Consider the following 26,739-nt stretch of genomic DNA (forward strand, 5'->3'; position numbering starts at 1 on the left):
ATAGATGCCACAGAAAATTGTGATAAATTACTTGGGGGTTTTATTATTGTTATTGTCATAGTGAGAAGAGTAGGAGGGAACATGTTGCAGCTGACATCCACCCTGCTAATCTCAATGAAGGGGAAAAAAGAGAAAAAACTGAAGCAGTTTTAAATGTTTGTGCTGTATATTTTAAAGATATCCAGAGCCTGAGATATTGTATATAGCTGCACATCATTGTGTACAAAAGAAAAGCATTTATTTTGACATTTTTTACTTAATTTCTCTGTAACTTGAGACTGCGCCTTTACAGAATTAACAAAAATGTTGGAGTGTGTATTTTTATTTGGAGAAATGTTCTGCTCTGAGATTGTTCACTTATCTGTGATACAGTGGTTTTCTCTTTTTGAATACTGTCCCTAATTACAGCAGTTATAGATAGAAAATTTAGGGCATAAGACATTCTAATTTTATTTCAAGTATGCTCTGAGCTACTCTGTGTAAAAAACTCAAGACAAATTATGTACTGCTGCTATTCTAGTACTTGTGCTTCAGTTTGAAAGGCAGAATTCTGTCTTTTGAAGTAGTGTCATATTATATATACTCTGCAGATTCATGGTATTTAAATGTCAATTTAGGTTATCTTAATAGCTACTGGACACTTTCAGGTGAGGAATACAAACAATTACATTTATTTTTTTCAACCAAGTCTGGAGAAGGTGTTAAAAATACAGGTTCAAGAGAAAAAATGGTGCTGAGTTTTCTTGTATGGTCCCTTTTATACAAACTTCCATGTATTTCCTGATGCTTACACACAACATCACAATGTTTTTGCTGAGTAAGAGCCTGAAAAGTGCATACAGGAATATAACTACTATAAAAAAGTATATGTAATAGATCTTATCTCTGGAGTTAGGCATTTTATACTAAGTTGTCAGGAAACGCTTCATTGTACTAAGGATTCACAATTCTGAAGTCCCTTCTGGACTGGGACACTCAAAAGGAAGTGGAGATTGGTACTCTCTCTTAATAGATGTGGGCAGATCAGCAGAAGGAATAGTCTCTATTCTGAACAGATGTACTTTGCACAAAGTAATGAAAAAAAAAAAAAAAAAAAAAAAGGTGCTACCTGAATTTTAGGTGCTCACAGAAGTAAATGGCCATGATCTACTTTAGCCTTATAAATGCTACTTTAAACATGAAGCCCATTGTGGATTTAGAAGATAAAATGATGACGGGAGGAGTCATCTAATATGGTTATATATTAAATACTAAATTGGGAGTTCCTGGGAGGTGCAGTTCTTATCAAGCTTCTGGTGTATCCACAGACAGATTGCTTATAGATTTAACTTACAGAACTTTACCTGCAATAATGCAAAGTTTAGTTGGAATATACTTGCTTTATTTCTTGGGAGGATTATGCATCCTTTAAAATCATTGTAGCCAAAAATTTGATATTTATTATAGCCAGTTAAATAGAGTTCTTAGAGTGTCAGCACTGTATTTCAATCACAAGCACTACCATGTAGTGTAGATTTAGCCCTAGAAACCTAATTTATGTGTATATATATGTAATTATTTATTTTATAACTGAAGAAAAAGTGTCTTTTATTGAAAAAAAAAGCCACTAAACCTATTTAGCTGAAGTATTAAGCACAGAAATCAGATCTTTAAAATTAACAGCTTTGTTCTCTTAAGTTTTATGTCTTTGGAATGCCTCATCTCTTTCCACTGGAACCAGGAGATAAGCACTTTTTAATATATTTAGTCTCTTACTGACCCCTTTTATGCTTATGATTATTATTTTGTTTGAGGCAGGTAGAGCAAACGACAGATCATGTATTGGCTTCACACAGTTTGATCCATAAACATAATCAGTGGAAAGACTGAAACGTTAATGATCATGCTGTTTAAGATACAGACTAAAATTCAGTTCTGCTGTCACAGTAAGCATGTTTGCCCTCATGTTACCTGTGTCACAGCGATCATACCTACTAAACCTGCTATGTACCAACTTGCAGAACTTGTCTTACTTTTCCTGTTGGTATCAGAACATTATTTCCCTCAGCAGGTACCTGAAAAGAAAGGCAACTCCTACTCCTTTATTCTTTCAATAATCTGAGTCATTGGCAGTTTTCCCTTCTAATCTTGTTCATCAGAGCTGTTAGAAATGTAGTGTATTTCTAAGAACTAGAGAAAACATTGTCTTATCAGCATTCAGGAATACTGAAACAAATAGTGGAAAAGAATAAAAGAAAAAAAAAACCACTACACTGATTGAGGAGAGAAGCTATTTAACCATCTGTAAATCATAGTTTTGTTCACTTTCTCTTGGATGAATAGCAAAGTAAATTGTGGCTGGCATGCACTGTTTAGTAATTAAGAAAGATAGAGATACCATCCTTATATGTGCTTCTGGGTCCTCCAGTGAGCCAGCAGATTCTCCAAAGAGAAAAAAAGAGCAATAATACAAAAATTCAAAATCATCAACTATGAATGGTTGGTTAGAGTGAATTAAAAAGAGCAGGTGAGGTCAGTGGCCATAGAAAAGCTCTCCAGCTCTGAACTGGATTCTGAGCTTGCAATGTTGTGCTTATTCTTGCTCTGTTGTTCAGTGTAGTTCAGTTGGGCCACCCATTAAGCATAATATAAAAACCTTCAACAAGCTGCAGTCTTTGCCAGTCTTGTCCATGAAAACTGCCTATGCTGACCTTGATGCATAAGCTTATCCTTTTTCCTTCAAAATCCCTATTTCTTACAGAGGTACCCAACCTCTGCTGGCTTCCTATCCCTGCCCCAGTACTTTGCCCCTTGGTCTTACTCTTGTTTTGATTTAACATTTGGCAGTGTATCCAACATCATGGAGAATTAACATACTCAGAGTGGCCAGTACCCTGAGTGAGCAGCCTCACTCCACCTGTGCTCTGCATTCTCACTTTCAGAAATGCTGAAAACAGTAATCAAATCTCCTACTCCATGTAACAGAGGAAGTTCAAACCATTTGGAGACCATGTCTTGGAATCTTTCCAGGAAGACAGATACACTGTTCATTCCAGAACTGGTTTGAGGTAACAATGGTCCTCCCCAAAACTTACTCAGAAGATCTTTAGTGAAGTACTAGAAGAATATCTAAGTGTTCCTGGAAGAATATCTACAAGTGTTTGTAGAAGAATAGCTCAAGACTAGACTAGAGACATTACGGGATAGTATAGGAAGTGTACAGCTGTCCTGTTCAAGCCAAAGTAGAAATTTCAAGACCTTAAGGACTGCTTATTTTATCTATGGATTCCTAAAATTATATCTGAAAACAAGTGCTCACTGCAGTATTTGAAATTCATGTCTTTTACTGTCTGAGTGTCCTTGTCATGCTACACACCAATACTCATTCTTATGGATTTTTTTTTTTTCTTCTCTGACCCAAATAACTCCCTCCCTGGACCCAAATGTTTTAATTTCAACAAGAGACAAGGGAAGAGAACTAACCACACTGATGTACCAGATGTACCAGTAGTTTTATGACCTGGGCATTATACAGAAAACCAAAGAAGTTAACCTGAATTAACTAAGCTAGACAAGGTATTTAAACACTGGTCTTTTTTTTTTTTTTTAGACTGTTCTAACTACTAAGCTGCACCTCTAAAGAAAATCATCATCAGCTGGTGTGTTTCTTATTTTGTGAGAAATTCAGTCTTCTTGGTGATATGCTAGAGGTATTCTGAGCTCATCTCTTTGCTCTAACTATGAGAGAGAGAAAGACAGTACAATGCTTAGTCCTGTCAAGAATGTTAACAGATGTCACTTCTTGGCAAGTACAGAACTGCAGCTATTAAGTCTGGGAAACTTAAAGGCAGAAAGTGAAGACCCCTCACAATTTAAATGGTTCCAGCTTTAGAGAGCAGCTCAATAGGAAACTTCAGGAATAGTTCTCGTCGCAAGCTTCCATGTTCTACCTAGGTTTCACTTAAGATGTGGTCGTAAAAGGATTGCTCAAAGTCACAAAAATAAGTCAGAGGAAAGCCAGAGAACTGAATTTTACTATATCAGTTTATCTTATTTTCTACAGAAACAGCTCCACCCCAGTAGACTATCCCATAGTTAGCAGTTATTTTCTAATTTTAAGCTCTTTCTCAAAGTCAAAGCCTATTTGATTAAATTCTGCAAACCTTGGACAGTGAACCAATATATAGAAATTCAATGCAAAATCATAAAAGGTATATCGAAAAATTAGATTATCAATGCAGTATGCTGCTAACTGTTTTGTTACCTCTTCAGAATTGTTACACAATGCTAAACATTTTACTCTGAAAAGCCAACCAAAAATTTAATATCAGTTAGCAGACTAAAAAAGCCGGTAATGCATTGATTGGCAAATGTACATTAAGTAATTTCCTTAATTAGGAAATGAGAATTTTATTTAAACACAGACATTTTAACCAATACTGATATAAAAAATTAAAATTTATAGTCACCTTCAGGATTATTGCAGAAATGGCAGTGCTCAGTAAGATGCTAGATAGCTATTTTTAAAGGAAAAGAAAAAGACTACCTTGTGAATCAATAAAATATGTTATAAAGTGGCAGTATATTTACAAGTAAATAGCATTGTAGGGTGAGTTTATAACCTGATGCTGTTGAAAAATGGAATTTTCCAAACTTCTAAGCCACTGAGACAAAACAACATGTTGGGTTTATTTCTTTTGAAAAGAATGCTTCTGGATATCCCATAAAATTGCTCTTTACTACTGACTCTTCATCAGCTCTGTCATTTCAAAGTAAATTAACAGAATTTCCTACATTTCTGAATGAAATGGTACTGGAAAAAGCAACAGCTCTGTTTACTCTGAGCTATGCATTTAAGCCTTACACATAGCTTGTCGTGTGGTCTGCAAAGGACAAATGTATAATGGTAATTCCATTTTCACTTCAAGTTTTTGCTTTTCCTTTCTGTCACATGGTGTGAAAAATAAATGGTAAAGTACTTTTTAATGATTTTTTTTTAGTATTTGCCTATCAGATAAAATTCTGCACCCCCTATCATTACTGATATTTTATCTGTTGACAATGGTTTTTCATTTCCTTGTGTTTGAGTATTATCTAATGCTAAGAGAGTAAAATACTTTCTCATGACTGGATAGAAATATTTTGCAGTCAAAGTTTGGTCTTTGCAATTGGTGCAAAATATCATTACCTGCAGCAAGTCATGAAATAATGCTGGAATCTAAAGTACAGTGTGAAAACGAATGACTAATGAGCTTATAATACTTTTTTATTAATATCTTCGATGTTATAAGAACTTAATGGGTTTCATGACTATATTTGAGTGTGTTAAATTGTTTTATTGTAAGCAAGCCACAGAGGCAGCACAATATAGTTGTTATGCAGTGATGTGGGACAGTTTCTTGTCTGTCTTCCCCTCATGACCTTGAGCAATATAAAGATCTGATGTAGATCATTATTTAAGTATCAGGATTAATGAAGGGACAGTATTTTTAAATTGGTTAGATCTAATTCATAAATTAAAATGAAAAGACAAAAATGGGTTTGTACGTTTTCAGGCATGGATAGCTTCAGTTCAGGCAAGTCTTAATGAGTGATAGATTTTGCAATCTTAAGGTGCTCTTACTATAGTTGATGGCGTAAATTCCTTAACTAAAAGCAAGCATCATGTAAACTTATACATTCCATCTGGTGGAACTGTATTGAATCATTGGTGAGTGAACTTCATTCACTGGAAAGTTTCAGCTTTTTAGAGCCATCAGAGTTTTCTTGCGCTTAAGTTAACAGTACTTGTTGACAATAGCAGCTTGTGTGTGGACTGTCAGTTGAAGGAAATCAGACATACGCTTTCAGTATGGTGGGCCTGTTTTTTGCAAGCTCAGTTCTCTGTCCTAGGGTCTGATGAATTCAAGACCTGTGAAAATCCGGTGTTTGCAATTATCAAAGGACTTCCCATCTTTCATGATGAAGCTTTGTCTTTAATGAGCCAGACAGTATCTCAGGAGATTCGCCTAACTGCCTGTGCCTTGTGGAAGATCTAGACCAGGCCCCCCCAAAAAGTATATATGGTGAATGCGTCTGATTCTGAACTATAGCTTTTGTGTGACTTGTAGGAATTTCCCCATAGATATGGGGGAAATAGAATATATTCCAGTTCCCAATATATACTTGTTCATAGGGAGAATATGTTTAAATTATAACTTATTGCTAATGCTAAAATTGATCCTTTCACTTCTACACTTTAAATAATATTTTAATCAGGCTAAAATCCAAATGTTTAATTACACTAAAAAGGTAAATATTTGACACTTCTCCCCACAGTTCCCAAATGTGGAATTTCTAAGCTATGTGAAAATATATTTATTTAAATTTTTTTATTGATCTAGAGGCAAATATAAAACCTAATGTTGTTATGAGTGAGCAGGCTCTTCACAACATCAAGAAAAGCTGGACTAATAAGCTCCCAGACTGACTGAAACCTGTGCATCTGCCAAGCCTTAAGTTGCTTCATTAAGCTGGAATAAATCTTATATTCAGCTGCTGAAAACAGAGGTGGATGAAAAGTGGAGCTGGTCAAATTCCCTTGGGAAACCAAACCAGAACAAAACAAAAGTGAGAAAAAAACCCTTTTTGTCTTTTTTTTAACTGCTGATTCACTCTCTAAGAATGGACAAATGACTATGGGATTTCTGTAAGGACAGTTTGTTCTCAGGCCTTGTGATCACTAAGGAATAACAAGGATAAGTGGGACATACCAGCTATTTTGGTTATAACAAGTATAAGACTACTGGTAGAAATACCCAGCTGCTGGAGAAAGAAGTGCCATAAATATACTGGTAAACTACAGAGATCCTGTATTTTAACCAAGTGTTGACAGCTGCAATCCAGTGGGATTATGATTTCCCAACGCGTGAAGGTGCTAGAGCTTATTCAAAAAAAAGCTGAAAGAATTATCTTTAGCATGTGAAAATGATAGGGGGTTTTATAGTTTCTGTTGCAGAAATGAATACTTTTTTTTGATCTGATTTTTTAAAGCAAGAGGGATAGTTAAAATTTCCTTACAAGTTTTCAAAGCTAAAATACTCTTATAGGGAGAAACACTGGAGAACTTCAGTTTTAAATGAAATCTAGCAGCTGTCTATGGCTCACTGAACTAACAGAACAATACTTTGGAAGATTTCTTAAACATTTTGAAGAAACACGAAACCATCTGTAAGAGTGTTCTGGGCCTAGGTTCACCTGGGCAGGTTTGGGATAAGAGTTTCTCCTTATGTAACTGCCCAGAATGGCCTTATGCACTTACGTCATGTGGTGTCAACATGACCATATTTTCCCATTCAATAGTATTTAAAACTTACAGTCAATTCATAGGTAACTTAAGGAAAAAAAAAATTTTAGAATAGAATATCTCAAGTTGAAAGGGACCCATAAGGATCATCAAGGCCAGCTCCCTGCTCCTCGCAGGACGACCTAAAACTAAACCGTATGACTAAGAGCGTCGTCCAGACGCTCCCTGAACTCTGACAAACTTGGTGCTGTGACCACTTCCTTGGGGAGCCTGTTGCAGTGACCAGCCACCCTCTCAGTGAAGAACCTTTTCCTAATGTCCAGTCTGAACTTCCCCTGATGCAGCTTCATTCCATTTCCTCATGTCCTGTTGGTGGTCACTAGAGAGAGATCAGCACCTCCCCCTCCACTGCCCCCCATGAGGAAGGTGTAGACTGCGATGAGGTCACCCCTCAGCCTTCTTTTCTCCAAGCTGAACAAGCCAAGTGACCCCAGCAGCTCCTTATAAGTCTTGCACTTGAGGCCTTTCACCGTCTTGGTAGCCCTCCTCTGGACACACTCTAATAGTTTGATGTCCTCCTTATATTGAGCTGCCCAAAACTGCACACAGGACTTGAGGAGGGGCTGCACCAGTGCCCTGTAGAGTAGGACAAGTCACCTCCCTCAACTGGCTAGCTATGCTGTGCTTGATGCACCCTAGGACACAGTTTGCCCTTTTGGCTGCCAGGGCACACTGTTGACTCATATTCAACTTGCTACCAACCCAGACAGCCACATCTCTTTCTGTGGGGCTGCTCTCCAGCCTGTCATCCCCCAGTTTGTACATATAACCAGGATTACCCTGTCCCAGGTGGAGAATCCTGCGTTTGCTCTTGTTAAATTTCATACAGTTGGTGATTGCCCAGCTCTCTAGTCTATCCAGACCTCTCTGTAATGTCTCTCTACCCTTGAGGGAGTCCACAGCTCCTCCTAGTTTAGTACTGTTGGCAAACTTACTTAACGTACATTCGTTTCCTGCGTCCAGATCATTTATAAAACTGAAGAGAACTGGCTCTAAAATTGAGCCGCGGGGAACCCCACTGGTGACTGGCTGCCAGCCTGATGTAACCCCGTTCACTATAGCTCTTTGAGGCTGACCCATCAGCCAGTTGGTCATCCAACGTATTATGGACTTGTCTAGCTGTATGTTGGACATTTTGTCCAGAAGGATACTGTGAGAGATAGCATCAAAAGCTTTGCTAAAATCCAAACCCGCCACATCTACTTGCTTCCCTTGGTCAACTAGATGGGTGACCTTGTCATAACAAGAAATCAAGTTGGTTAAACAGGACGTTCCCCTCGTGAACCCATGCTGGCTGTGACCAATGACTGCGTTGTCTCAAGTGTTTTTCAGTAACTCCCAGAATAACCGTCTGCATAATTTTACCAGTCACTGAAGTGAGACAGACAGGCCCGTAATTACCAGGATCTTCCTTCTTACCCTTCTTGAAAATTGGGACGTTTTCCAGGTTTCAGTTGACTGAGACCTCCCCAGACTCCCAAGACCATTCAAAAATAAAGGAGAGAGGTTGCGCAATGACATTGGCCAGCTCTTTCAATACCCTGGGTTGAATCCCATCAGGCCCCACAGACATGTGCATCCAGTTGGAGCAGCAAGTCTCAAACAAGTTTGGCATTGGCCAGGAGTTTATCATCCGCTCAGTCACGGTCTTCCAACACGGGGCTTCAGGGGTCCCAGGGCCCATCATCGGTGTTGAAGACAGAGGCAGAGAAGGCATTAAACGTCTTTTGAACATAGTTTGAACTAGCTTCTTGAAAATAGTTATGTCATTGAATTGCAAAACTTTCATTACCTGTCCTTCCTTGTTTATCTTTTTCTTCTTTTCCATCTCTCTGGGTTTCAGCAATCTATCACTTCTTCACTAGAATAAATTTCAAACAGGTTTATTTCTGTTGTCTTTAACAGATCAGTGTTACTCTATTTCTACTGAAGGGCCTATGATGGAGCATATGGACCATTAACTCATTTTGCTAAAAGTAGTTTTCCTGTCCTCTAAAAGCCTGGATGAAATTGTATGGAAAAATATTATATAGCACTCTTTATATTTCTTTGTCCAGTTGAAATATATATATTTTTTGTCATGGTATTTTGGTTGCATCTATTATTTCTACTCAAATCTGTATTTTCTATGATGTCTGAAATCTTATTTAATAATAAGGCAATATCTGTCACTAAGCATATACTTTCATATACCCATATAAGTAATGCCCTTGTATCTCATTATTAGAGTTCCAACTTAATACTTTTTATGTATGTCTTTCTGCAAAAGAGATATCAGGGAAAAAAAAAAGGAGTTAAATCCAATTTATGTCCTCTAATTTGGTGAAGAGTTCAAGAGAAAAAACAATCACTTTTTTAATGTAGTCAAAATTATGTAGGCCAAAATTATTAAAATGTTTGACTTTTAATGCACATTTTAATGTAAAACAAAAAATTTTGCCTTTTCTGACCGTGTCATAGTTTTTGAAATAAAATCTTATAGAGATGATTTGGTGTATGCAAAGACATTGTTTATAAGCAAGTTTAATCATGACCCTAACTTGCTGCCCTATTATTTGCAGTAAGGCACTACCTTGAAATGGCTAAAGCTTCTGTGCTGCTAAAAGTGCAACATGAGAGGTCTCCTAATAAATGTCTTTGCAAACAAAAAAAGACCTCCTGCATTATATGCACTCTGACCATTAAAATTATTCTCAAATTCATTCTTATATTTTGGTCTGGATAAGTTAAAAACTTTAAAAGCTTGAAATTATCCTCAGGATGGGGGTAACTGACATTTTACAGCAAATGCAGCAAAACTTATTGTGGAAAATTTCATTCAATTAATTTGCCTATGAATGTATTTGTGGATTGAAGCTTTTGTGTTCTAAAATCTTTCTTTTAATCCAATCCAAAATTCCAACTTTCTAAATTCAAAACAACCCCAGTATATTAAGATCTTTTATACAATGATAATCTTTTATACCTTTTCTCCATGTATTTTCATGTCAAGATATTAAGTATATATGTCTGTCTTTCTTTTCCAGCAATCACATTATTCATCACTATGTGAAACAAGTGATTTCTGGTACACTTGATAAAGAATAATTGAAATGTTTTGGATTCACTTTTGAAGCATAATTATTTAATGACCAAAATTATGTCTGGAACTGTTAGACTTTTTTAAATCCGAGTCAACCTTTTCAAAAATTAAAATGTAAATTAATGTACATCTAAGGAGCTTAATGAATAATCAAGATGTTACTCTAATATATCAATTAATGCATCTGTTATCTTGTTTCATTGATACAGTGTCATTGCACTTATGTGTGACTTCCTGGCTGGAAAGAGGTTGATATTTACATATGTCAGCTTTTATTTGCATCATAATACAGAGATAAAGTACTTATTAATTGTAAATTCTTGTTCAGTTTACAAACTTGTCAGTCTGGTCTAGAAAAACTGCCATTTCTTATAATGTCTTTGCATGGTGAATTTTAGGGTGCTTTCTGTAGCCTCCACACAGTATTTGACAAGGTGATTCTTGCAATTTTTGGTTTAATTTGAAAATTATTCAAAACAAATTATTGAAGGAATGAGTATTCCTGGGTTTATGTAATCTTTTTCTTTTTTCTTTTTTTTTTTTTTTTTTTTAATTCAGAACCTTTCTATACGTTGGTGTTATCACTAAGAGAATGAGTAAATGGCGAGACAGATTGGCAAAACATGTTAAGTTTAAAATTGTAGGTCTTGCAGCCTGAAGCATGAATACCAAATATTTGTTATTAACCTAATGGCTACCGAAGAAAGATATGCGGTATAATGCATCTATACATAACAATTTTTTGCTTCAAAGTCCTGCGCTTCAAAGCATTTCATCACATGCTTTACATGAGCACGAGTAGATCATTAATGCATATTCAGATTCCAAATGCATCTAAAGCAAGTGCAGCTTGCCTGAAGTAGAACCTATATTATAAGCAGGGAGTTCTTATGTTCTTTTTGCTGCATGAAACATGTGTTGTACCATCCCTTCCTCCTGCCTAATATGGCTCCTTGATTAAAGTTTAAAAGCTTCTCAAATGATGAGCTAAATTAAGATGTCAATGTATCTGCTAATTGTTTATTATTATGATTACAACTTTTTAAAGTCTTATTTCTGTTTACAGTTGCTGACAGTCTTTTCTTCTGTACTATTGTGTTAGAATCAGGACACATGAAACATCTTGAAGGAGTGCTATTCTTACTATGTTATATACCAAGTAAAATGATAAAGATGACCTCCAAAGCTGTGGAAACTCCAGTCCACCTGATCCCAACTGAGAAAATGGAAGAAATCCTGTTCATTCATTCTCAGTCAGTAAAGAAAGAACAGATTTTTTAATCAAATAGAAATTTAAATCACCAGTCTTAACCATAGAGGTTGTATATAGACTGAAAAGCTGTCCATCACGTTAATGAGCTCACAGCTTCTCTTCAACTGTTTCTGCAGAAAGGCCTAGAATACATTAAGTGTTGCAACATACAATAGCGTGGCATGTTGAGAAGTTCCAGAATTAAGCTGCGTCCACTGAGAAAGCTCTGTCTCTATACTAAAGACATGTCGGGTGCTTGAAGCATCTTTGATGTTCTCAAACCCCCTGTTAAAAAAAGAGAAAGGCAGAGTTCTGTTAGACTCTACAGTAACTAATATTAAAAAAAAAAAAAAAAAAAAAAAAGAAAACCTGACTCGAATCTTTCCTTACTGTTCTTCCTACCCTGTGACTTCAAATACTTTGTCTGATGTTAGTCTCATGGAACACACACCATTTTCTCTAGCTGATGGTTCCTTGAAGAACTGTGTGCAACTGGGATACATTGTGAAGAATTATCGATGTAAAGCAATATCTTACTTTGACATTTGCCAGGATTACATACTCTTAAACTTCTTTTTAAAACAGAGAGGCTATACTGAGAATATACTAAGAATATATTGAGAGAGGCTGGTAGTATTTAGGCTGGTCCTAAATTTATTTGTCATAAATACAGGTTTATAAATGTTTAGTTTATATTCACAATACAAAGGAACATTGTTAGTGCTTTAAGATAAATGCTACTAATTAATGCATAGCTGTACCGAAGTTTCTGCATAATTGATATTTATATCTAAGCTTTGCAAGTTTTAAATAGGGCAATTACCTTCCATTTTCCTTAAGACCTTTATTGTTTTGAAATGGTAAAATTCTAAAATGAAAATTGAGATGACAGTTAAAATACAGATAGTCTGTGAATGAGCTTTGGAAGTAATGAGAATTTAAGTTCGATAAGATAAAGAAGGACAAATCAGAGGAAAGATGCAAAAAGCATGAGACACTTTATAACACCCGAGGTAAATGAAACTCTATACAGCATCATTTTGAAAGAATACAAAGAGGTAAGACATGGGTCTTTCAAGGGCATACAAAACTGTTTTTTTCTTTAAAGGTACAGCAGTGAAAGATTGGGCATGTGGCAGGATGAATAGAAGATGACATGTCTAAGAGACGCTTTCAGAAAGAGGCTGCAAGTTTTAAACATATTCTGGAAGTGAGATACTCAAATCAAAGATGATACTTTCTCCTCCCACATGTTATGGGTCTCAGCAGCAGTACATCATAGCTGTGGATAAAGGGGAAATCTGACAGGATTGAAACAGAGGAAGATAAAGGTCTCTGACAGGGATTCACTTCGCCATCTTTTTATCTATTTTCAGCCTGAGTGCTAACAAATGTTGGAACTAAAAAAAATCTTAAGATCTTAAAATCTAATTTTTAGGTAAATTCCAAAATACTGTCAGGTAAAGGTTTTAAGCACATTAACATTTTAAAGTATATACATGTATTTATAAATGCATTGAAGTCCCTGGTGTCTCTGAACCACTAAAAGTAATAAACAGTTTCACTAATTTGAGAAATTTGTTCCTTTTTTCCCATCTAGAAAGATAAAATCAAGACAGGGAATTAGATTTATCTTGTTATGACAGCATGACACGCAACCACCATCTGTTAAAAAACACTTGACAGTTCATTGGGGAACGTAGACGCTAAAACCTGGGCCATGTTTAACAAGGCCTGTAGACATCCAGGAAGATGTGCCAGGTTGCAGACATGATACCTGCTCCATTTCAAGAGACAGTATTTCTCTGGGTAAAGGATAGCCTGAATCACCTTTCCCTGATATTGCTGTGAGAGCGTGTTGACAGAAGGTGGTAGTGGTTGAGAAGAAAATTTTGCAAAGGTCATAATTCATCTGGGGAGATCACTTCATTCTGTGCTATGAGTAAGATCTCAGTCACATTTACTGGTGTCTCCCAGAAAATACTTATGCATTTTGTATGTATGTGTGTAGAAGGAGGTAGCTTCACTGCAATATGTTTGTACTTAAAATAGATAGCATAGGCAGTGTTCTCCACCTTTTATTACAATTGTTACCATAAGGTTTAAGTTTAGTAAACTTGATATGTTGACTAACCATATCAGTCATAGAACCATAGAATGCTTTGGGTTGGAAGGGACCTTTAGAGGTCATGTAGCCCAACCCCCCTGCAGTGAGCAGGGACAGCTTTAAATAGATGAGGTCACTCAAAGTCCCATCAACCTGACCTTGAATGTTTCCAGGGATGGGGCCTCCACTACCTCTCTGGGCAACCCATTCCAGTGTTTCACCACCCTCATTGTAAAAAATTTCTTCCTTATATCCAGTCTAAATCTACCCTCCTTTAGTTTCTGTCTGAAGTCTACCCTCCTTTAGTGTCTGTTTCTGTTTAGTCATATCCATGGTGCTGCATTCTTATTTGCTCATGTAGCAATCATCCCTCTAGCGCTATGCCATGTAACATTCGCATTGCAATTAGAACCTACAGACTAAAATTGACATTGGGTATGACAGCTACACTGGCAGAGCATCCACACCACAGCTAGCACACGCAATTTACACAGCACTTCATGGATACACCGTACGAGCTCCCTAAGCACTCACTAGAAAATTCAGCCATTGCTGCCTATGTATGAAGGCCCCCCTTTAAAAAAAGACCAGCACTTTTATCCAAGTTGCTGACTTTGCTACAGTCGTTTTCTGTGTACCAGATAGCTTCCAACACAACATACAACAGTATCAATTTAATATAAAAACAACTTCACATACAAAGTAATGGAGCTGAACACCTATCTGGAACAGGTTATTCAATTCACAGACCATTTTCAGTCATATCACTTATTTTCGTGTTTTGGTGATTCAGTAGTCAAAATTGAACCTTACTTCCACTAACATAGCTACACTTCTGTGCTAAAAGTACTAAATATTTGATTTTCCTTTTCTGAAAAAATGTAAGATATGTTAGTAGGAAAACTATATATTTTAAGGAACATCAGTGTTCAAGCAGGCTGCTTTTCTAGCAGGATCAGTTTTTGCTATAACAGCATTTCAACGCCCACACTTCCCAAGCAACTACAAAATTAAATTCTCAGAATAAAATGCATGTTTACTTGCTAGTATAGACTTGTTCTAAAAGCCTTTATCCACACACACAAAAATCTTTATCAGTCTAAGTAATATCAGTGAAATTAGCAGGATTGGCTTCTTGGTCTGGAGTGTTTTCAAGATGCTGAATTCCAGAACCTATAATTTTGACTAGCTGAACAGGATTTTTATTCATGCTCAGTTTTTTTTTATTTATCAGGAAATAAATTTTTAAGTCAAAGATATTCTTAATTGTGTTTCCAAAACTTTTCTGAGATTATAATAATATTTCTTCACCTAGTTTAAAGAAAGATTTCTGGGACAAACAGTATACAGTACAGTAAGTAGTGTTAAAAAGATGTGGAGAAGGAGATGATTTATTTCCTTTCCTGTATTTTTAAAACATTCTATATGCCAAAAAAAAAAAAAAAAAAGAATGTAGGCAAATGTTGAAGTATACTGTACTTGTTGCAGTTTCTCTACTTTAAGAAGAATCTATGCTCAGGTCAAGCATTTTGATACAAGTGCTTTGTCTTAGTTATATTTTTGTAGTGCTGTAATGCTGGTTTTAATGTCTCTAAATTTTCTTTTGTAAAACTTTGGATTTCTATATAAATTAATTGTCCTTTAGGCTTCCAAAACAGACATGAAGATTTATAGCTCTTACCATCTGATTACATGTATACTGCTTGTCACCACTCTTTTTGTCACTGTATTCAATTTGAGAGCATATCACCATGTGGGAAAACAAGCCACTTTTTACATTTAATCTCTCATCACCTTTCAGCTATAATGCTGTCATCTGTAATCCACTCAGGCTTTTGTAATTTATTTTGTGCAGCTAAAATATTCCAAGTGGTTTTTTTTTTATTCAAGAATGTTCTGCCTCATCCTTAATGGTTTTCCAAAAACCTTTTAAGGTGAAAAATGTGATCTACATTTTCCCACTACCTCTATTCTTCTGTGGAGGAAACAGAAAGACAGGAGGAGTGTAACTATGCATGGACACACATGTGCATATGTGCGTATGTACACACATGTGTATTCAGGTTTTCTGTGTATTCACAGTGTGGTGCTCTGTTACTTTATGTCTTTTCTTTATGATTGATTACTTTGAATTCCACATATACCTTAAATACCTTTTTACAAATGAAGAAGAAATAAGTGAAAATTGAATGTTCAAATTGTTTTGAGTTTTGAAAGGACTATACATTTATATATGTATATACCTAGTGTTATTTAAGTATCTGGCAGTCTGGAAGGAGAAAGAAAGGAGGACAAAAGGAATAGAATAAAAAGGAATAGGATACGTTCTCTTTCTATTCCTACCTGAAAACACAAAATAGAGATTTTGAGCCTTGTCTGCATGAACACATATTCAGCTGGTTACAAATACATTGCTCTGTGGGGTTTTCTCTGTGTTTTTGAGATGAAGTTTATCTTTATAAAAATATTTCTGTATTACAGTTGGGTTCTTGGGTTTTGTCTATTTCAAGTCTTATTATGGACAGAAGCTTAGATGAGATTTTATTTTCTTACACTGTCTTAAACTTATAATGGTGTGTTATGAATGTTTCCAAAGGTGACTTCACAAAATTTTGTTTCCCTGTCTGAGAAAAGCTGTGGATCCTAGTATATCCATAAAAAGTTGACTGATCATGGGAAATCAATCATTAATTTTCCCACAGATGCAAAACATGTTTTTTTTTTTTTATTATAGCCAAAGAAAATAAACAATACACCAAATAAATCAATTATATGGGGCTTCCTTTTGGTCATAATTTATATTGTTTCAAGAAAAAAATATGAATATGCATATGGTTACATTCAGGCCATGGATGTTAATGCATGGGAAAAGTGGAAAGTAATCTTTACAGCTGCATGTCTAAATTTGTTTTTGCTTTACTTTGCAGTGACCCAGGGTGGGGATGCAATTGCATCTGATACATGTCCTGATCCTGGAATTCCTGAAAATGGGAAAAGGGTGGGCTCTGACTTCAGGTATGCACATTTAGTTTCCTATATGACCAAGAGGAAGGTATTTCCTGTTACATGTATACAGAGCATGCAACTACAGATATGTATCATTTCCCTAGTGTTGAGTCTTTTTCAAAATAGCTTCAGTCCACTTTATATCTTGAATTAGTTTTGTTTGTTTCTTCTGTAAATCAATGCATTTTAAATAGGAATTTTAGAACTTAATAATCTTGTCTATATAGGAAAGGCAGAACTCGCTGGAAAGCACAGAAGAAGCAGCAGAGAGAATTGTCTGTTTTCCCACTATATAAAAGTCCTTAAAAAGCTTGGAAACATGGCAAATTCAGTCTCTGAGGCTGTGATGAATGCCACCTCCTTGCTTTTTTTTTTTTCCCAGCTTTTGTTATATTCATTAAAAAAAGAAGATGAGGTCAAATGGACCCCTGTGGAGAAAGGAGGAAGGTTGCTCTTTCCCTCTTGGGAAAAAAAAGCAGAGATTTAAGGTGTGGCAGAGAAGAGGGTCAAAGGAAGGGGATGGGAGCCTCCAACTCATGCAGAGATATGTAAATTGCTCAGCAGCGAATGGACAGCGAGACCTAAGAGTAAATGGAAAGCAAAACTTCACAGGAATTAGAAGGAATTGTGCAAAGTTCTCTGCAATTCCAGAAAGCAAGTTAATCAAACCTGGTTCCTGAATCAAGACTCTTCCAAGCTAGGGCATAACTGACAGGAAAAATAATTTAAAAATCTATTCTATTTCTGACTGACCTACTATTTTTCTGATTTTTCTCTGTTTACCCTCAAAGGAGTTTGAGAACTCATAAACAGCTCCAACATTAAGAGAATCAGTTATATGCCAAGTCATGATTTCATTAGCAAATGGGCAGCAGTTAAATGTGTTTTAAAAAATAATGAAGTGAAATAAGCTTTTCAATAAATAGGCTAGAGAGAGACAAGCTGTCCAGAAAATGTTTGCTAACATCCTGTTCTATATATTCTGATTCAACTTGGCAAGTACAGCTGCTGCAAGCAAAATTGTATGTTACAAAATTATAGTATGCACTTGCTGTCCAAAGGTCTGCTGTTTTAGGAAAACAAACATAATTTTTATCTTGGTCTTTATTAAGACTTGATGTATTGAGGAGAGAAACATCAGTTGGTAGAAGACTAGGTAACAATGGGATACTAAAATATAATTGTTTCTCAAGATGTATTAAAGTATCTGCGTGTATTCATCTGAGGGATACTTGTATAATTCCACTGTTATTTTGGGGAGTAGTTTACTTTACTATTTGTGCAGGTATGCCTCAGTTCCCCTCCTCTGCTTGAGTCTCTCATAGCCATAAAGGATGCAGAGCATACCTCTTCTTCTGAATTCCTCCAAAACAAATACTTAGTTGAAAGAATTAAGGGCAGCATCTAGGATCACTCTGTTATTAGTGGAGACAGAAAAGCGTCTCTGGAGTTAACCCCATAGCCTAAATGTTGAATGGAAAATAGCATGAATTCACACCTGAAGGGGCCTTTCTCACTCCATGTAGATACCAGAGTAAGTTCAGCAGATCGGGACGGTGAGGGGGCCTGAGCACAGACATATAAGAAGAGGCTGAGAGTTCTGGGTTTGCTCAGCCTTAAGAGAATCTGAAGGACCTTGTTGCAGTCTACAGATACTAAACAAGAGAGTGTAGAGAAGAGAAAGCCAGGCTCTTCTCAGAGGTGGACAGTGACAAGACTAGAGGCAATGGACATAAGTTGGAACATGATAAATTGCTACTACATTCAGGATTGAAAAAAAAAAAAAAATGTTTTTACTGTGAGGATGGTCAAACACTAGAGCAAGTCTCCCAGAGAGCTTGTGGAATCTCCAGCCAGGGAGGCATTCAGAGCTCACCTGAACAGTGCCCTGAGCTCTCTGTTCCAACTGGACTTGTTTGGAGTGGGGCATTGGTCTAGATGACATCCTCATCCAATTGAATTTATTCTGTGAATCTATGATTCTTGTACAGATTTTATGTGTTCATGATACACTGTGGGCCAAGCAGACTCTCATCTAGTTATGGTTCAAGTCAGTGACATGAAAAATTGTTAAGAAACAACAGCACATGCACTTTGACTGGCAGGTCTAAGAGCACTGGTAAGATGGAAGAGGCTAAGAGAGAGAATTACTTCTTTTCCCCTGTAGACTGTAGTCTGTAATTTGAAAGAGAAAGGGATCTAAAATGATTTTGGTGAAACAGGTCCAAAGATCCAAACGTGAGCACCAACATGGGAGAGCCCAACAATGAAATTCCCAGCAGTGCATGAAAACCTCAAGAAGAGGGAAAGCCCAAAAGAACCTTAAAGCTCAAAGTCTATTTTAAGATATCTGAGGCAATCTAATGTTAAAGAACCTTGTAAAACATACGTAACTGTATTTTGAACACAGTCTCTTATGAATGAATGTGGGTTGAAGGTATCTTAAATGTCTGGAGCTTACTTACAAACAATGCTTACTCAATTGACAGAGCAAGGCTATTCCCCTCCTTACTTTACCCCATTCAGCCTCTGATAATGTTTTAATTTCATTTAATGTATCTTACTGTTCATGGGGATAAATGAATGCCTAAGTTGTTCAAAAATAGCACAAGCAACATCATATAAGGTATGACAAATAAAACATTAATATACTTTGATCACTTATTATTTGTGTGCGTGCTTTGGGCCTCCAATTCTGAACATCATTTGAGAGAAACAATAAAATTTTATTTTCCTCCTAAACCTTACCTGTTATCTGAAAACTGATTATGCAACAGCAACTGTTTTTCACGTACTGTAAACTTTTTTTATATCTACTTAAAACATATCTTAGCTATCTTAAAGTTCAGCTATCTCTATCTAGTATGATATTTAAATAGAAAATTTGGCTGGAATTTAGTTTTTCTTCCTCTGAAATGACAAATCAAGCGCTTCCATAAGAGAAGGGTAAATAATATTTGCTGTTGCTTGCATTTCTCCAACATAGTGAAAATAATGTGGAGAGTAAAAGAAAGGCAATGTTCTTTTCTAAGAGGCAAGCATAGACAGCAGAAGAAGTTACTGTGCTTGTCAGGAGAATGACAACTGTAGATATTAATCTGAACTAAAACATGTGAAAATGCACATTATTCAAAATATTTTCCAGTCTACTGAAAGACATGTTGTGAGTGGGATTGATGGAAAGGCAGAGGGTTTATTTTCAAGACAGACTGAGACCCAACTGATTCAGTGATGACAAGTTCTTTGAAAAGGGTTTCATCATTTTCAGCATAATAATGGCATTCATTCTAATATCATAAAGCAAACAAAAAGGTATTGAAATCTTAACCTTTTCATTCTGTCCTCCTGCCATGCTTTTACTGTGTTCAGTTCAGGAAGTAGGGGAGGTGATTTTCAGTGATTTCAAAAAAAATCCAGTGGATATTTGGATTCATTTTGAGGGAGAAATGGCAACTCAGACTTTGTTAGATGAATGAGAATATAATCAATATAATTTTGGGGTCAATATCACATTTTATTTTTACGTGAGATCTCAAAACAGTAGATTGTTTAAATGAAAACTAAAATGGATATAAGCAGTAACATTTCATCTCTCCTTAAATATTACGTTGTATGTGTGGTACTGTGAAAATACAATCATTCTCCACAACTCCACTGACACTAGTAACAAAAATAGCTTTTCAATTTTCAAAACAGCTTTTTAAAATTAAATGAACTTTCTTACACCTGGTATTTCTTACAGATTTTTTTTTCTTTTAAAAAATGGCTTCTTTGAGTCAAATTTTAGCCTTGTTTATAAAAGCACAAATTTTGCTTTGCTGTAGTTCAGATTGAAAATAGAAAAAAAGGGGAAACTAATTTCTGCCCCCTGTTGAAAGTTTACATAGAGAGTTAACAAAACAAAACAAAACACTTCCGGAGCCCACAGATTTGCTCAGTGACTAGAGAGGTAAAGATGTGAAAAAAAGGAATTAAAAACATTCATTGTTAACAGTTGGAAATTAAGTGAAATAATAATTTCCTTTGAAATCACAGATCAAATAAGTTAAATATGGCTTTAAAAGGATGCCCCGTTTTTTAATAGAAAAATGTCAAACAAAATCAATGGAGAGACTCAACAATTTGGATGCTGCCTAGAAGAGAAGGACTTTTATTGTAGACTGTGTGGCCCAGGTCGTCCCCTCTCCTAAGATACTTGTTGAGATAGATCTGATTGTCTGGATGCAGAAAATACTCTAGTGACTCAGCTCACCTAAGACTTCTCAGTATCCACTGTTCTCTTAAACATCTAAAGTTACATGGTTTGATTCAGATATCTGCAATGTATGTATTATATAACAAATATATAGAGAGATATATACATATATTTGAATATGTAGTGGGTTGACCCTGTCTGGATGCCAGGTGCCCACCAGAGCTGCTCTATCACTCGCCCTCCTCAGCTGGACAGGGGAGAGAAAATACAACAAAAAGCTCGTGGGTCAAGATAAGGACAGGGAGAGATCACTCAACAATTACCAGCATGGGCAAAACAGACTTGACTTCGAGAAATTAGCTTAATTTATTGCCAATCACAGTAGGGTAATGAGAGATAAAAATCAAGTCTTAAAACACCCTGCCTCCACCCTTCTCTTCTTCCCAGGCTTAACTGCACTCCTGATTTTCTCTACGTCCGTCCCCCAAGCGGTGCAAGGGGACAGGGAATGGGGGTTGCGGTCAGTTCATCACACGTTGTCTCTGCTGCTACTAAATCCTCAGGGGGAGGACTCCTCACATTCTTGCCCTGCTGCAGCGTGGGGTCCCTCCCACTGGAGACAGTCCTCCACAAACTTCTCCAACATGGGTCCTTGCCATGGGCTACGGTTCTTCACAAACTGCTCCAGCATGGGTCCCTTCCATCAGGTGCAGTCCTTCAGGAGCAGACTGCTCCAGCGTGGGTCCCCCGCAGGATCACAAGTCCTGCCAGAAAACCTGCTCCAGCGTGGGCTCCTCTCTCCATGGGGTCACAGGTCCTGCGAGGAGCCCGCTCCAGTGTGGGCTTCCCACAGGGTCACAGCCTCCTTTGGGCACATACACTTCCTCTGGCTTGGGGTCCTCCATGGGCTGCAGGTGGATATGTGCTCCACCATTAGCCTCCATGGGCTGCAGATGGACAGCCTGCATCACCATGGTCTTCCCCCGGGTCTGCAGGGGAATCTCTGCTCTGGTGCCTGGAGCACCTCCTCCCCCTCCTTCTTCACTGAGCTTGGTGTATGCAGAGTTGTTTCACATATTCTCACTCCTGTCTTCTGACTGCTGCAGTTCCTGTTGCACAGCAACTTTTTCCCCTTCTTAACTATGTTAATACAGAGGCATTGCCACCGTCGCTGATGGGCTCGGCCTTGACTGGTGGTGGGTCTGTCTTGGAGCCGGCTGGCATTGGACATAGGGGAGCTTCTAGGAGGTTCTCACAGAAGCCACCCCTGTAGCTTCCCTGCTAAAAAAACCTTGCTACGCAAACCCAATACAATATTATACTGTGGCAGTCTGTATCTCCATTTGGCAGCATTTTGAACTTTTCAGTTCCTTTTTCCTTTTTTTGGTAAGCCTCAACAAAATTTAAATTACATCAAAATTATTTTCTTGAAAGTATCAGTTATCAGACTCGTGGCATAAACCTAATTTCTCACCACAGGTGCTTCAAAAAGGATGGATCTTATCTGATATTTAAGCAGGCTTAGCATATAGTGTAGCCACACATAAACCATGTCCAGAACTATCTCAGTCATTCTGGTAAAACCTATGACTGCTCTTCTGTAGCCTACCTGAAGTTTAATTAGAATTCTTGAAATGACTTTCAAAAGATTGTACTTTTCAATGCCTATAGCTGGCATTCATGTTTCTCTCCAGCTCGAATTCTAACAAGTAGGAGCTTTTAATTACTTCGTGTTCCTACCTTGCTCTTTAATTTTACGTTTTTGCTAGATTTTTTTGTTTTTTTTAATAAGTATGTGATTTGGAGCATCAATTCAAAATTTAAAATTTAAAAATAAAAAGAATCCTATTAAAATTTTGTGAAAGAACTATAGACGTACATCATAATAATGATAAATAATATAGTTTGTCTTTGTGAAATCCTCTGAGAAACTAACAGAATAATTTTCTTGAAGGGTAGGAATGAGTTGGGCATTAGTGAATGAGATTATATTTGCTATTCTCCACAGCACAATTTTAGCCACTGAGCTCTCTGACTGCCATCTAGCAATCCCCTGGTGTTTAGGACTCAATGACTTAGAAAGACCAAACTGAGAAATCTGCTTCATCAAGATCACTTAGTTCACAACATGGGACTATCAGTTATGGATTTAAAAGTGCAAGAAAGCTAACAACAAAACCAGTTGATTATGATGGGGAACAAAGAATGTCACAAATAATAAATGGAAGCAGAAATGTAAATAGTGTTTAGGAAAGCTCTCTTTGAGATACACAGTAACTATATATAGTTTTTTAATTCTACATAAATATTGGTCAGCATTGTTCAGAAAGAGATTATCTGTAAAAAAAAAAAAAAAGAATAAATTTATAAATCATTCCAAAGAGACACATTTCAAAGTTACAAATGCAACAGTCGTATTTCAGTCCTCACAAAAGCTATCATTTAGCATAATTTTTAACAGGAAATTTTAACAAGGTCAGGAATATTTAAGGAATTATTAGAGTTTACTAAAATTAGTATTTCCTGGTTGTACATGTTGACAAATTACCGTATCTAACTGCTTATTCTCTCATTTAAGAGAATATGGAGAGGTTGAAATTATTTTGAAGTAAATTTTGCTGCCTGAAAGAATGGTGCTTATATATTTTCATAAAAAATGTATCTCTCTATGCATTCATTGCAGTCATAGTTTAAAGGGTGAAACTTAGTATCACAGTTGCTCTATATTCCTGGCCTTACTTCTTTAAAAGGTGGGCAAACTAAATAGTTTCCTAAGGTATAAGTTGTTTTTTATTAATATAGTAATGATGTAGTACAATTTCCCACCTTAATTTCTTTGTTTGGGCCTAGAAATATTGTCATTTGGTGACATTTACATTTATTTGGGGGTGTGTGTGATACTTAAAACATATTTTGAATCTTTTGTTCTTCCTTCCATTTTTCTCCTAGGGTGGGTGCGAGTGTACAGTTTTCTTGTGAAGATAATTACGTGCTGCAAGGTTCTAAGAGCATCACTTGTCAGAGAGTGACAGATACACTGGCTGCCTGGAGTGACCACAGGCCAATTTGCAGAGGTAGGTACTAGTCTTCGGAATTTTTCCTGAAGTTTGGAAGGGTAATTTATAATTTCTGTTTAGAAATGCAATGAAATGATGTTCAAAACAATGCAAAAAAACGTATCATATATAATTTATATGTCATATATATATGTGTGTATACATACATATGAGATTATATATAGCCAAAGAGCCTTCTGTAGCTTGAAGCACGCAAGCAAAGATGCAGAAAAAGTATCAAGTTAAGGACCTAATTTCCCTTTAATAGTTTTCATTTCACTTAATCTTCTTTTTGTCATGTTAAACGTATTTTAAGTAGAACTAGTTAGTTGGGTTTAGGTTAAACTTTTCTAATTAAATTCCTAAATAGGAGGTCCTCACAATCATATTGTGTTCCTGTCAGTCCCAGATATTTACATAGTCCTCATTTTTCACTAAATTCCCTTCTCTTTCACCTATTTTGGTCAACCTTACAAATGACCTATCCTTCTTTTCTAGATGTTTTCTTATTATGGTCTGAACCAATGAATAAGTTTTAAGGAAGAGGCAGGGGAGGTGGCTTTTTGTTTGATTTTATGTTTTTCCATTGCAATCTATTGCCTGTAACAAAAGCACAGAAAAATATGTAAATGCTGTCAAAGTACTCCAGAACTGAGCTATATAGGAAAAATACATGTACAGAACTTTTCCTTTTTCTCAGCTGAAAAATTTGTTTGGTTTGCACATTTGGATTGTACATGTTAATGAAAGTCTTAACGCTAGAAATATGCTTGCCTTATGTCCTCCTAGAACCAGACAACCTAGCCAGGACAGGCACTGGAAAACAAGAAAAAACACCACCATTAATTTAAAAAACAAACAAACAAACAAACAAACAGAAACATATAAATTGTTTGGTATACATTATTTGGCATTTTGAGGTAGGTCAAAGAGATACTTCTTGTACTCACAAAATCTTATGCTGAATGCCAGTTATCAGGGCAGAAAATGATAGAGAGTCTGTGGAGAGAAGGATTTGCAACACCTGGACCTAAACTTTTGCTTGTTCAAGAATGAGCTAAAGTATAATCTCACTTATATAAAACTCATATACTTATAAAAAAAAGGTTTCATTATCTAGTTATGTCATACTACCAAAAGAAAAATACTTTTCTCCTGTTGCCAGAATAGATTTTTTAACTTGTATAATTACATATGTGATATACTTGTAAATCAAGCTTTCTTCATTAAAGATTCTAAACAGTTGTGGTGGGTTGACCCCAGCTAGCAGCTAAACACCCACCCAGCCACTCACTCACTCACCCCCAGTGGGAGTGAGGGGAGAGCTGGCAGAGCAAAAGCTGAAAGCTCATGGGTGGACATCAAGAGAGTTTAATAAATGAAGCAAAGCTGTGCATGCAAACAAAGCAAAACAAGGATTTTATTTACTGCTTCCAATTAGTGGGCAGATGTTTAGCCATTTCCTGGAAAGCAGTGTCTCAGCACAAGTGGTGGTTACTTGGGAAGACAAACCTGTCACCATGAATGTGCCCACTTCCTCTGCCTTTCCCTGAGCTTTTGTCGCTGACCATGTTGTCATATAATATGGGATATCCCTTTGGTCAGTTGGCATCAGCTGTCCTGGCTGTATTCCCTCCCAAATTCTTGCCCGCCCCCAGCCTACTTGCTGTCAGGGCAATGTGAGAAATGGAGGTGGCCTTGATGCTGTGCAAGCACTGCTCAGCAACAGACAAAACACTGGTGTGTTATCAGCACTATTCTAGTTACAAATCTAAACCACAGCACCATACAAGTTGCTATGAAGAAAGTTAACTCCATTCCAGTCAGACTTAATAAAAAAGTCTATAAAGGCAACTCTTGGATAAATTATTACAAGCTGTATGTAACATGGGTAATATTACATAGGCACATCCATGCAAAGACTGGACAGTCTAAAACATAGAAAAAAAGAAATAAATAAAAATCATACCTCCTCCTCTTTCCACAGCAGCAAAGCAACTGTGATTCATAAGTGCCTCTTGAGTTCAGTGTGTCTGTAGCTTAGTGTACCTAAATGAAAAAATCTAAATATACTCTCTCAGTACTTGGTTTCACACTGCTGCAGAATAACGTGTCCATGCAACTCCACTGCTCACTCTTGTTTGGTGTTTTTTTTCATCTCCTGAATTTACTGTTGTTTGGGAATACATTGTAGAAATGAGCTGAAGTAATGTATGCATGGTAAAAGTAATGCTCAGCAGAAAGGGGCAATTTGCTGCTGAATTATCTGTGTGTTATTACTAATGTTTTCTGTTCCTTCCAATTTCTTATCTGCAAATATCTCTATTATGCTTTACTCCCTTCAGTAAACTTCTAACAAAATAGGATAAATTAGTCCTATACTTCCATTAAAACATCAGGTGGAAAAACAAGTTACTTTCCTCAAACACACTTCCAAAATTGGAGCTAAAATTTCACAACAGTCTGAGGGGTTGAGTCAGCCAGTCTCTAAAAGTTATTTTTTTTTTCTCAACACACATTAACTGTGTTTGGGCTGAATAGTGTATAATTCTGGTTCAATATTATGACATTGCACATGGTGCACGTTTGTGGATGGTGGGAAGTGAAAGATACAACTTTGATTTGTAGTCCATATTGTTCCCAATGCCTTTAATGACCTTCAAGATGCCTGTATTCATGGTGCTCATACCAAGCATTTAATAATAAAATACACAGTA

General features: G+C 36.6%; 1 protein-coding gene across 1 annotated transcript in view; it reads left to right on the forward strand.

The window, feature by feature from the left end:
• Positions 1–26,739, forward strand: part of CSMD1 (CUB and Sushi multiple domains 1) — a 1,273,929-nt gene that overhangs the window by 825,314 nt on the left and 421,876 nt on the right. The window contains exons 8-9 of the mRNA XM_075708500.1: positions 16,693–16,780; positions 23,916–24,040. Of these exons, the coding sequence (XP_075564615.1) occupies positions 16,693–16,780; positions 23,916–24,040 (213 nt within the window). The remainder of the gene's footprint in view (positions 1–16,692; positions 16,781–23,915; positions 24,041–26,739) is intronic.

Source organism: Pelecanus crispus, chromosome 3, assembly GCF_030463565.1.
Source record: "Pelecanus crispus isolate bPelCri1 chromosome 3, bPelCri1.pri, whole genome shotgun sequence".
NCBI lineage: Eukaryota > Metazoa > Chordata > Aves > Pelecaniformes > Pelecanidae > Pelecanus > Pelecanus crispus.